Source organism: Panicum virgatum, chromosome 9K (assembly GCF_016808335.1).
Source record: "Panicum virgatum strain AP13 chromosome 9K, P.virgatum_v5, whole genome shotgun sequence".
Taxonomy (NCBI): domain Eukaryota; kingdom Viridiplantae; phylum Streptophyta; class Magnoliopsida; order Poales; family Poaceae; genus Panicum; species Panicum virgatum.
In genome coordinates, this window is record NC_053144.1 from 13,000,105 (window position 1) to 13,012,310 (window position 12,206).

At 48.5% G+C, this 12,206-nt stretch overlaps 2 protein-coding genes and 1 pseudogene across 2 annotated transcripts; 1 reads left to right on the plus strand and 2 right to left on the minus strand.

Moving 5' to 3' along the window:
* Window positions 1-4,345: 4,345 nt before the first annotated feature.
* On the plus strand, window positions 4,346-7,858 carry LOC120650154 (FCS-Like Zinc finger 8-like). Its single transcript, XM_039927176.1, has 3 exons — window positions 4,346-4,829; window positions 4,967-5,822; window positions 7,422-7,858. The coding sequence occupies exons 2-3, from the start codon at window positions 4,990-4,992 to the stop codon at window positions 7,498-7,500; spliced, it is 912 nt and encodes a 303-aa protein (XP_039783110.1). The 5' UTR covers window positions 4,346-4,829; window positions 4,967-4,989; the 3' UTR covers window positions 7,501-7,858.
* A 1,614-nt stretch (window positions 7,859-9,472) lies between these two features.
* LOC120650155 lies at window positions 9,473-10,562 on the minus strand (annotated as a pseudogene).
* A 91-nt stretch (window positions 10,563-10,653) lies between these two features.
* On the minus strand, window positions 10,654-11,555 carry LOC120650156 (uncharacterized N-acetyltransferase p20-like). The gene has a single exon (XM_039927177.1). The coding sequence runs from the start codon at window positions 11,549-11,551 to the stop codon at window positions 10,958-10,960; it is 594 nt and encodes a 197-aa protein (XP_039783111.1). The 5' UTR covers window positions 11,552-11,555; the 3' UTR covers window positions 10,654-10,957.
* Window positions 11,556-12,206: the final 651 nt, after the last annotated feature.

Here is a 12,206-nt window from a genome sequence, read left to right on the forward strand (position 1 = left end):
ATTAATTCTGAACCGGTGGACTAGGAAGTAATAAAAGGAATGAAGATCTTTTAAGTTTTAAGGCATGTTTGGTTGCTAGCCACCCTTTGCCACAACTAAAATTAGGCAAGTGTGGCAAAGAATTTGGTTGCCATACTTTTTCTTGTCTAATGCAATCTTGTCACATTTTTAGTTTCTATGACATGTGGAGCCCAAAAAGAAACTTACCTAAACTTAGGCCCTGTTTAGTTCCCAAAAAAATTTCTACAGTACTCGTCACATCGAATCTTTGGACACACACGTGGAGCATTAAATGCAGTTGAAAAAAAAACTAATTACACAGTCTAACTGATTAGCACGAGATGAATCTTTTAAATCTAATTAGTCCATAATTAGATATTATTTGTCAAGTAACAACGAAATGTGCTACAGTACCAAAATTTAAACTTTTTCGCGAACTAGACACAGCCGTGACCAACTAAATACCTATTAACTTGGTCAAACTTGACTAAAGTTAGGTGTGACAAAGCGTGGCTAGCAACTAAACATCCTCTTAGTACGACAACTAATAATTAGCTCATAATCTTACAATTAATTAATCAAACAGAGAACTAATGAGGGGTACATGTGTTATTTTTCCATCTCGAAAAGCTACAATGCCCTACATGACGGAGGGGGTATGTTAGTATTTTTTTGAAGTTCAATAAAACTTAGAGAAGTTTGATTTATGATAAAAGGGGAGGAGGCATGGACCGATCGAGGATGCCTATAGCCTGAGAGTGAGGGGAAGGAGGCGAGGTCCATCTACGCATCGCAGCCAGCCAGCCACGCCCGTGTCCCGGTCCCGGGGACAGCGAGCGAGCCTTCAACTTCGTCTCACCTCGCCCGGACACGCACGCATAATTATCCACTGCCCACGCCTCGGAACCCGCGCCGTCCTATCCGTCCTCCCGCTCCCGCTCCCCATGCCTGCGGTCGCCGAACACCAAACTCGCGACGCTGCCAGCCCGTTCGGATTGAGATTCAGTGACGTACTGCACGTGCAATTACTGCCGCTGACGTGTGGGCCCATGAGCCGTGGGGCCCACGTGTCAGCGACAGTAACTGCACGTGCAGTACTGCACCAGATCCGTGTCCAGCCCGTTCCCCCACACGTCTGCCCCCGCCGCCGTCCGCCGGAATTCCTTCCTACCGGCTTCCCGCCGGGCCGCCGGCGCCGCCGCTGGGGGCCAGCCCCAGCCTGGCGGTATCGCAGCCGCCCGCGCGCCTGCACGATCGATCGGATCCGGCCCGTCGCGGAGTGGTGGGCCGGCCTGGTGGGGGGCGCTGCACGGTGCCTGGGCCCGGGCCGTCGGTGGCCGTGCGAGGGCGTAGAGCGGGCCCGGGACGCAGGGACCCACCGGGGGACAGGACGCCACGTGGCGCCGCGGGGGAGGGAGTGGCGTGGGCCCCCACGCTCGGGCGGGGCCTTCGCCGCGCGGCTGGCTGTCCGTTTCCACCCGACATTGGGGGGGGGGGGGGGGGGGAGCACGCAGGCAGCGGTAAGAAATTAGAGAAGGGCCGTAGGGGTAAAAACGGAAAGCTCTCCGGCCAAGAGTCTACGGCAACGCTTTTACTGCCCGCCTGTGCGCGTGTAAATGCATCTGAGCTCGAACGGCGGTGTACGATTCGAGCTCACCTTCTAGTTCTCTAGAAGCTCTGTTTGGTTCTCTTCGCTCGCTAATGAGTGTTAGAAAACTTTGACGGCTAATTATAATATTAAATAAAGTCAGTTTATAAAATTAACTTCAGAACTTCTGCGTTAGGTGTTCTCAAAAAAAAAAACTTCTGCGTTAGGACTCCTGAAGAATTTAATGAGTCCTTTAACCACGTAATTAGAGGATGATTACTGTAGTATCAATGTAGCCAATAATCGATTACCTACCGTCATTAGATTCGTCGCGAAAAGTTATATCCATCTCTAAATTTTTTTTTGCAAATAAACTTTATTTAACACTCTATGTATATGAGATTCTTTTTTTGGCTTGTGTGTGCTAGGAGAACCAAACAAGACCTTGATGAACTCGTTGAAGCGTTGAACTGAAAATTACTACTCCTAGCTCACCTCACCTGTCCTTTTTTACCGTAGAGAGAGAGGGGGAGTCGAACTCTACGGGATGAGGATGAGTTTAATGCTCGTAAAAGTCAATGTTTGGTTTCTACAGTAAATTTTTTGCAAAAAAATCTTGTATGCATGAAATACTAAATGTAGTTTATTTACAAAATTTTTTCAGGGATGAGTGTAATTTTTCGCAACGAATCTAATGACGATAATTAATTCATGATTTGCTACAATAACTATCCACTAATCGTGTGGTCAAAGGTCTTATTAGATTGGTCTCGCGAATTTACCAGGATTTTATAATTAGACTTATTTAATACTCTAAATTAGTGGTCAAAGCTGTAATTTTTTTTGAAATTTTCTCATCCCAAACCAAACATGGCAAAAAATCGAACACCATGACATCGGAGAAAGGTCAAGCTCTATAAACGGGGGTCAATGTTTAGCTGTGCTATCTCTTCTTCTTTCGGTGACTCCTCCGTTTGATCAAGGACATGGACATGAACGATGGTTGCGTTGAAACTTGAGACTTTTCCCTAGGCCTGTCACGGAACCGATGCACTACGCCTCACCCTGTGCTCTCGGCCGGAGCCAGCACACAAGTAGCAGGCCGTACCTGCGCTGCACCACGGAATGTGAGCTGACCTCTTTTTTCTACTACTCCTGCTCCCTCCGTCTCAAAATAATTACACATCTAGAATTTAAAATTTGTTCCACAAAAAGTGCTACTTTGACCAAACTAGGAGTTTCTAGAGACTTCTTACAAAAAGACAAGGTATTACCTAGATCATTCTCATAAAAGACTAAAGGTATTTTAATAATTTCACACTATGCATTAGTTTGCGTATCTACTTTTAGAATTGCAATTATTTTGAGACAGAGGAGTACGTACTAGCAGTAAATGCGTGCGTTGCGATAAGATCGACCGCTGCGTACAAATTCACTGCGAGTCTGCGATGACATTCATATACCATACTAGATGCGAGATGGATAACATCACACCTACAATTTATCAAAAACATTTTTTTTCATTTTGAACTTTGTATGAATGTACAATAATCTAAACTCATGTATAGTTGACATGTTTCAAGAATTCTTCAAACTTATCACATAGGAAAAGTGTAATGTTTTAATTTAAAAAAAAGTGTAACGTTCGCGTGACTAACAGTACTACTACTACATACTGTTGGTTGCAAGATGCCCAAAAAGAATCCTCAGGAGCACGCGCGCTACAAGGCGCTAGACGACACTATTTGCTGGCGGACATTTGTGCCACGCTAAACTGCCAATACGCTCTCCTGCTTTATCTCCGCTCCACTCCAGCCATGTACGTAAAACACACAAGTCACAGTTGCGCATAATTCATCCAGTTTCGTTTTTTTTAAGGAACAGCATGGAGGGACCCTGCTGGATTTTTATAATTTTTGTTCCATACGTAGGCCCAAAGAGAAGACACTAATAAAAGGAAACTAATGGAAATTTAGTACACAGTTCATCTGTTTTTTTACGAGGAGTCTAATTTTCTCCATAGATGGGTGTATATCTTTAGGCTTTCTTTGATAAATCTTTTATGTCTTGAGACGTATTGGTTGAGGTGAAAATATACCTGTACTATATTCTGGCCGATCCATGATATTCTATCCATTTAAAATTGTGATAGTTTTGTTCTAAACCAAACTTTTGTGACCTATAGAAAAATAGGTCAACATATCACTAAACCCACCATAAATTATTTATCACATTGCATTTATTTGGCATTGGCACTGTAGGTAGTTTTGCTTATGTTGCCGGCTGAATTTTATGAGATTAAATTCACTCTCTTCTTCTATCTCCTCGTCATGTCAGCAAAAATGATGATATAACATTAAATTTAATGTCATGAAACTCTTCATCAAACCTCTTTAAAATTCGCTTAAATTTAGTTGAAGCTGATGAAGTTTGACTTACATTTAAAAAAGTAGTAATAAGTATGGATATGGGGGATTAAGCCTAATATTCATCTCCGTCACGCTGTCACCGTTTGCCCACAACTTGTAGCGCAATCATGATCGCAAGTACGACCGCATTTAACCAGCGGTGGCTAAGCCATTGCACTTGCATAATCAGTTCATCGCCAAACATCCCATCGGACGAATAAATCGCAACGAATTCATCAGCCAGAAAAATTATAGCGGAAATGAAAATCCTGACGATCTGTTGCTACTGGTTTGTGGTGATGCGCTTGTGTGCAGGTTTTAAATACAACCCCCCTGCCGTTCTCCCCTTCCCCCCTCCCCCCCGGCCGGGAAAGGAGAAGCGCGAGGAGGAGGAAGAAGCCCCTCCCCTGCTGCTGTCGAACAGTTCTCCCCATCTCCCCCGGGGGAAAATACCAGGCTCGAGAAAACAAAAGAAATCCAGGCTCTGGGCCTTGTATAAATAAACGAACCCCACCCACCGCCCAAGAACCGCAGAATCGAGCAGGCGCCTTTCCGGGGTTTTCCCTCCCGGGGTTGGGGGTTTTTCCGATCCGGGCGGCAGTTTCTTGTCCCGTCTCTCAGAGTGGTTTCGTTCTCGTTCCCATTCGTCTCGTCGATCGGAGCCGGCCTGTCGCCGGCCGGCTTGCGTTCCTGCGTCGCTGGGACTGGGAGGGAGAGCGGGCGGAAGCTTTGGGTTGTGATGGAATCCGAGGCCGGGGCAATGCGGAGGTGGTAGGGGCGGCCGGCCATCGCTGCCGGAGTTTGATCCGTCCAAGGAGGAGGTCCGCTTTCTGGTGAGCTTTTTTCGTCCTCTGCGCCGTCTCTGTTCATCCTTTAAAGCGACTAGGCAACAAAAGCGCTCGCAGAAGTTGCCATCTTTTCTCCTTTCATCATTGCTGATGGCACCGCCTGCCTGCTCACACTCGCGCAGGGACACGACGCCGACGCGACGCCATGCTGCACAACAGATCGAGGAGAGCGGTTGGTGGCGCTGGTGCCAAGCAAGGAGGAGGAGCAGGCGGCCTCGTGGCTGAGCCCCCCGCCGCCCAATCGCCGAGGCATCCGTCTTCTTCCGCTGCTGCTGTCCCCGTGTTCCCGTCGCCGAGGCCGTTCATGGCGATGGCGCTGCCCCAGGCGGGGCTCCTGGACGGCTCCTCCGAGGGCCCCTCGTCGGCCATGAGCCCCACCTCTATTCTCGAGACCAAGCAGTTCTGCTGCTCCGCGCTGCCCCCGTTCCGGTCGGAGCGGAGCCTCAGGCGGGCGCACCACGTGGACGCGGCCGTCGCGCCGGAGCCGGCCGGCGTCGGCCTCGCTGACGTGCTCCGGGACCACGGGGACGCCAAGCTCGGCGGCGGCAAGGTGGTGTTCGGGTCCCAGCTCAGGATCCAGGTCCCCGCCGGCAGGGCCGTCGAGCTGGTGTCCTCCCCGATTGAGTTCGGCGTCAAGAACCGGGACGCGCAGCTGGCGGTGCTCTCGCCCGCCAGGAGGTTCCTGCCGGAGGTGGTCAGCTCGCCGTCCGCCAGGGTGTTCGCCGGGGCCGTGGCGCCCGGGGAAGTGGCCATGTCGGAGGACTACACCTGCGTCATCTCGCGGGGCCCCAACCCGAGGACCAGGCACATCTTCGACGACTGCATAGTTGAGAGCTGCGGAGATGTGCTCGTCGAGAAGATGGACAAAGGCGCCGGCGCTGCTGACGGCGGCGGCGCGGCTGTGGCTGGTGGCTTCTTGAGCTCTTGCCACGCATGCAACAAGCAACTTGGGCACGGCAATGACATCTTCATCTATCGGTGAGAAATTATCTCCTGGTTTCCTTCTGTTTCTGCAGTTATGGTTTCTGAATGAAAATCCGTTTGGCTTATTGACAGTTTAGAACATAACTGCCACTTGTCAGCTACTGATACTAGAAGTCTTGAACTAGTCGCAGTATTTCGGTGATTCATTTAATTTGGGTTTCTCTTCTTCTTGCTCACAAGTCACAATGTTACAAGCATAAATGACCTGTTCATATATTAGGAAGGTGAAATCGCTGTCAGACTACTGAAAATTACTTAATGATATTCTAATCTTAGGACACCAACTATGGGAACATGATCCGCTAGATCTGAACCACACAGCAGCAAAAATAAAATAACACGTTCAGAGAAACCTCCACGCAATTCATGTGTTACATGTTTAAGGTTTAAAGGGTGCGGCGGTAAAATGAACTAGTATTTGAAGCTAAAATTTAAAGGGTGCGGCGGTAAAATGAACTAGTATTTGAAGCTAAAATTTAAAATGCTTAATGTTTTCATAATGCATGTTCTTCCTATTAGCTACTAGTATGCAGTAATGTAAAATGACACCTATTTCGTAATTGCTGCCTAGATAGTTAGATGTAATGTCTGAGGCGAATTGATTTAAGGCAAAAAGTATTGCATTCTTAATGTACTATTTATTTGACAGAGATGGCTTCCATCATTGCCTGGGGACCTTGATGAGTAGTTCTAATGTTAGAGTCGTTTATGACTTTCTGATTGGAGTGTGAGTTATACAATACATCTTCAGTGGATCTTATCAAGATTATATTGGCTTTTACCCGACCAGTCTTTGCTGATAGTTTGATACCCTTTTAATTTAATATACTAGGCACTGTTCACCGGGAACCAGTTGCTTGCCCATTTGTGATTGTGATGTTTCGATTCCCTGTTGCTTTCGATGGGGGACTTGCCCTTTGTTTAAGCCACATATTTAAAATACAGTGCTATTGTGCATAAATAGCACCCTGTGTTTGTTTACTTGGAGTAGCTGCTTAACATTTGTATAATTCTCGACTGTTATGTTTCGCTTTCACATAGTAAACTACGCAACATAGTTCATTATCCTAGTGCAGGGGGTTATACTGACAAATTCCAAGGGATTAAATTATTTGGCACCCATTGATGTTGCTAAATGAGGTCCACGTCCCAAGCCGTGGTTGTCTTGGTGCTCCTACTCCTAACTCCTGACCATGAGCAGGACCAGCTATCATCACCAAAAACAAAAGTTTCGACATCGTAGTTGCAAGTTTGACAGCCTCTTCTTACCAAAAGATATACATAGTTTGCTTGGACGGCGAAAGGGATTGGCGCTATGTCTAGTTCTCAATTTTCCTTGCTTGCTGCATATGATCCATTTGAGTGCTAAACACTAGCTTTGATATGTGCTCCAAAAAAACATTTTCGCTTCACATCTTCTGATGCTATAATTCCTCGAGAACAGTAGTTTTATTTTGTGCCTCTGTTGTTCTCAAAGCCATAGCATGAACAGGGCAATTGACTCGGAGAGTTGTACACTTTTATAATTCAGCAGTTAGGTCATCACTGCTGTGTTATGATATAATCGGCCTTTTTCCTCTCTCTTTTCTCCAGAGGTGACAAGGCATTCTGCAGCAGTGAGTGCCGGTATCAGGAGATGCTTTTCGATGAAGCAGTGGACAATTTGCGCTAGATGATGATCGAAAAGAGGATGTTAGTGGAGGAGAAGGCATGATGATCCTGAATAACCGAGACAAGTTTTTAAAATTTTTTTTTTTGCTTCTTTTTCTTCCTTTTTGTTGTGTCACCTTTGCGAGATTGCATGCTGTTTTTGGTCATGGAGGAGGGAATGATTTAGTCTTTTGCGGATTAAAGACCTTTGGCACCCACTTTTGTAAGAGGTTGCAGATTGATGATCTGGACTTCTTGTTCATGCGACTTTCCTGGTTAGTTGCTAGTTCTGATGCGCCTGTTCTACTTCTATGTTTATTCATGTGACTCCCAGAGTGAATTCCAAAGCAAATTGAAGAAAAGTTAGCCCCTTTGCTCTGTTTCTGTTGTGTCAATCATCATATTGTGTGCATGATCACCCATCAGTATCAGATTTGTACAATATAACAATTTGCCAAAAGGAAGATGTTGGAGAAAACAACACAACTATCTCAGTGATTGAGAGGACAAAAGAAGAGCTAGGCATCTTGAGAAAAGTTTACCTCACAATTTGGGTGGAGCTTGGTGTAGCAGCTGGGCTAGCTCATGGGGGCCAGCCAGGCAGCCAGCCAGCAACTCTGCCAATCACCTGTAATAAACTGTAGGAGCCCCCACAAGTATACTAACAGCCCAACAACCCCTAATCATCATAATGTTTCCTGTAATTGGAGCCCTGGGAGTGTGCTGGACCGATGCTGATTGCGATTTGTCCTGGCATTGTTTATGAGCTCATTCATCTGCTGCATGCTTTGTTCTGTGGACGGTTTGATTCTTCTCCCCTTTCCCCTGCCTTTGGCTGCTGCTACTCTTCTGCATCATTGCGTTGGCGCAGCATATGAAATTATTGTGAATCAAGCGCTCGTGCTTTAGCAGTTGTTAATCATGGCAGAGGACACTGCAACTTTTGACCATGGAACTTTTCTTGGAGACATTGGCATGGAGGTTTGTGACCATATTTTTGGCTAACTGATAGAGTGACAAGTGATTCTTTGGGCTCTTCAGTTTGGCCGGCCGATTAAGTGAAAAGATGAAGTTTTGATTTCATCTGATTTCGCTTGCTCGTGTGTTCTCTCTCATCTTTAAAAAATAAATAAATAAAAATGCAACATTATTGTTCCATTTAGATATCTCAATGCAGTTTATTGAAGTCAAATTTTCAACTCTGCACAGTTAATGTGTGCCACACTTATAATAAGATTCGTGGAGTGGATGGAAAAGAGATTAGGGGATTGTTTCCTAACATCAGTTTCTACCCCCAGAAAAAAGGTATTATAATGGATCTAATTCTGTATTATCTTAGGTCATTTAGTATGAAGTGTGGTACTTAGAAGTCAAAATATTCGTACTTGCTTACGTGCAGCATTGTTTAAGAGATTCTGACATGGTCATATAGTCCGATACCCAACTAACATCATTCATGGACGGCAGTTTATTCAGGCCAGATATCAACTCTGACAGCTAACATTTGCTGCCCCTATAATAAGATTCGCGGCTGAATGAAAGAAAGTTTTGGGTATTGTTTAATGCCACCAGTCTCTAGCACCTGAAAATATATTTTGATGGGTCAAATAATTCCTGGTTATCTTGGGCGTTTTAATATGGAGCGTAGTACTCAGAAGTCAGGAATCAGGGTATTCGAATGATGTCCAACATTGTTTAATAAAGTTTTATTTTTTTAATATTTTCTAAGAAATGTTGACAAGGTCATCAAGTCAAATACCCTATCTACATCATTCACCCGAGCGACTTGACTTTTTTCCTTTTTCTGCTGAGACTGCGTGTACTGTGTTATTTTTTTTAGAAGATGCGTGCAACTGTTTCCTTTCTTTGTCACAAGTCACCACATCAGTACACTGCCATTCTGGCTCTCTTGTAACAGGGAATTCTTCTGAAATCATATACTCTCTTTCTGAAGAGAGCCCTTGATTGGGCAGCCAACGAAATCACAACCTCGGTTATTTCTGCCATCAAATTTATGCACTTCTTTTTTTTTAAAAAAAATGAAAATTTATTCACTTTTTAGTAGGCTGTTTCCACAACATTCAGAGGGGGAAGTCGAAGCCCATCGTTCTTGAACCATTACAACTCTATACCAGGCTACGACGATTCAGTTCAAGGAAGCATGATCGAACCAGGCATCTCTGTTTCAGAATCCCGTCTCTGCAACAGCAGATGAAGCTCTGTTCCGTTCCATCCTGTCGCGAGTCACGGCCTCACCGGCGGTCTGTCGGACGACAGGAAGCTGTAGATCACAGCGTCCCTGGCCGGGCAGCCGCCGCGTCCGGCGATGTACCTGCGCAGCACCCCCTCCCTCTGGAAGCCGGCCTTCTCCAGCACCCGCTGCGACCGCACGTTCTCCACGTCCGTCACCGCCTCCAGCCGCTCCAGCCCCGGCAGATCGTCGAACACCCTCCCCACCACCTGCGCACGCATGGAGAATCGACGGTGTTCACGAACGCCATGGCCCAAGAACGGTCAAGCTGCGAAGCGAATCAGCCGATCGATTACCATCCCGATGGTGGCGGCGGCGATGCCCCGGCCCCAGTGGTCCCGCGTCAGGGCGTAGCCGAGGTTGGCCCTGCGGCCGCCCTCGTCGGCGTAGGGCCACACAGAGACCTGCCCCACGGGGCGGCCGGCGACGCAGACGGCGCGGAAACACGGGTGGCCCAGCACGGTGTCCCGGATCTGCGCCGCCGCCTGCTCCCGGGTGGCCGGGTGGCGCAGAGCGCCCGCTTCAGGAACCGCATCACGCGGTCGTCCGACGCCCACGCCATGAAGGCGTCCGCGTCCGCCAGGCCCAGCGGCCGCAGCGACACGGCCGGCGCCGTGGCCGCGGGAGGAGGGTCTCCATCCCGTCGCTGCCGGTCCTGCACGTCGCCGTCGGCGGCCGGCGGTTCCATTGCTGCTGGCTGAGATGAGCTAGCTTTGCCTTCGCCCCGTACGACTTGATCACTTGAATGTGCCGCGGGCTCGCGGTTAGCATCAAGCGTGTCACGGTCCATCGGTCGTATGGATGGATAGGAAATTGATGCTGCGGCTAATTAACAATGATGATGCACGCACCACGAGTGATCTTATCTTCTCTCCTTCCTCCATTTCACTTTCAAAATTTCTTAATTTTATATGCACTCACAGATCATACCTTTTTTTTTTGAGATTGACTCACAGATCATACGTGGCATGATATATACAATATTATTGTAAATTTTTCTGAGATTACACTCACGCACGCTCACCTCTACGAAGGCACTATACAAATTTTATCCTATGAGTATCTTTGAAAATTAAATTGGTAATTTTTCGAAATTAACAAAATTACCGTATACGTCTCGCTGACGTCGCATAACACTGAAACCACCATAATATTACAAAATGTGCTACGAGTGAGTGACGCGACGCAGAGAAAAGCCCACAGAGAGAGCGCGCGCATGGCAGCCAATCTACGGCCCACTGGACTCGACGGGCTTCATCTGCTCGCGACGGTCCGTATCGACGAGGCTGAACATGACCATGTCCCTGGGCCTGCCCTTGAGCACGATGTACTTGCGCAGCGTCCCCTCCCTGACGAAGCCGGCCTTCTCCAGCACGCGCTGCGACGCCGGGTTCTCCTCGTCGGCCACGGCCTCCAGGCGCACCAGCCACGGCCACGCCGCGAACACGGCCGCAGCCGCCGCCCGCACCGCGCGCGTCGCCACGCCGCGGCCCCAGTGCGCGCGCGCCACGCGGTACCCCACGGACGCCCTGAACATGCGCCCGCCCTCCTCGGCCGGCGCCGGCTTCACGGAGATGGACCCCACCACCACGCCGCCGGCGCAGATGGCGCGGTACCACGGGTGCGGCAGGACGTGGCCGGCGATGTAGCGGCGCGCCTGGTCCACGTGCTCGTAGGCGTCGCGGCGCTGGAAGCGGGCCACGAGCGGGTCCGACGCCCACGACATGAGCGCCTCGGCGTCCGCGTCCGACAGCGTGAACTCGCGGAGGGTGACCTCCTCACCAGGCTCCGCCGCCGGGGCTCCCCCCTGCTCAAGCTCCATGCCGTCCATCAACACCTCGAGCTCGAGTAGGCCGCCACGTTACCGGCAGGTATTATATGTAGCCGGACCTGGACGAGCCGGCGGGCTTGACCGGAGACCAGAGGAGTTGTCCATGGTGTTGACTTGAGAGAGCATTAAGATTTCAGAGACCATGCGCCGCCACACGATTGTGACTGCGGTACACGTCAGCATGGATTCTGGGCGGGCCGCGGTCGGGGTTGCAAGATTCCGTATGCCATCTCATCGTTGTTTACCGTCGCCGGAGCGGCAGTGAGCCGCCGGTGAGCCTTCTGCGATGTGTCCCGTCGCAGCCATGCGCGACCACGTTTATTCACTGTTTCAAAATCTGCCTTGCTGTCTGTTTGCTCTCTCAAAATCTCACGCTACACAAATTTCCCCTGCTTCACTGGTTTGAAACACTGAGTTGCTCCTACTTCGTGGCGAGCGTGCAACCATATCATCCCCCTTCGTGCGATTCTCATGGGAACCTGTGCAGGTAAAACGATTTGAGTTTAGAGCATGAACCTTTGCAAGGAGAAGCAAGAAAGAGAAATCATACATGTAACCGGCAAAATCATTGAATTACAAATGTTTTTTTAATAAGTATGAAACGTAAATTGAGTATCACGGCAAGGCAAAACAAAAGGGCAGATGG

Bases quoted from the DNA above. Each gene is read 5' to 3' on its own strand.
- LOC120650156 (XM_039927177.1), bottom strand. From the start codon at position 11,551: ATGGAGCTTGAGCAGGGGGGAGCCCCGGCGGCGGAGCCTGGTGAGGAG.
- LOC120650154 (XM_039927176.1), top strand. From the start codon at position 4,990: ATGCTGCACAACAGATCGAGGAGAGCGGTTGGTGGCGCTGGTGCCAAG. The intron at 5,823-7,421 runs GTGAGAAATTAT...TCTTTTCTCCAG, and splicing joins AATGACATCTTCATCTATCG to AGGTGACAAGGCATTCTGCA.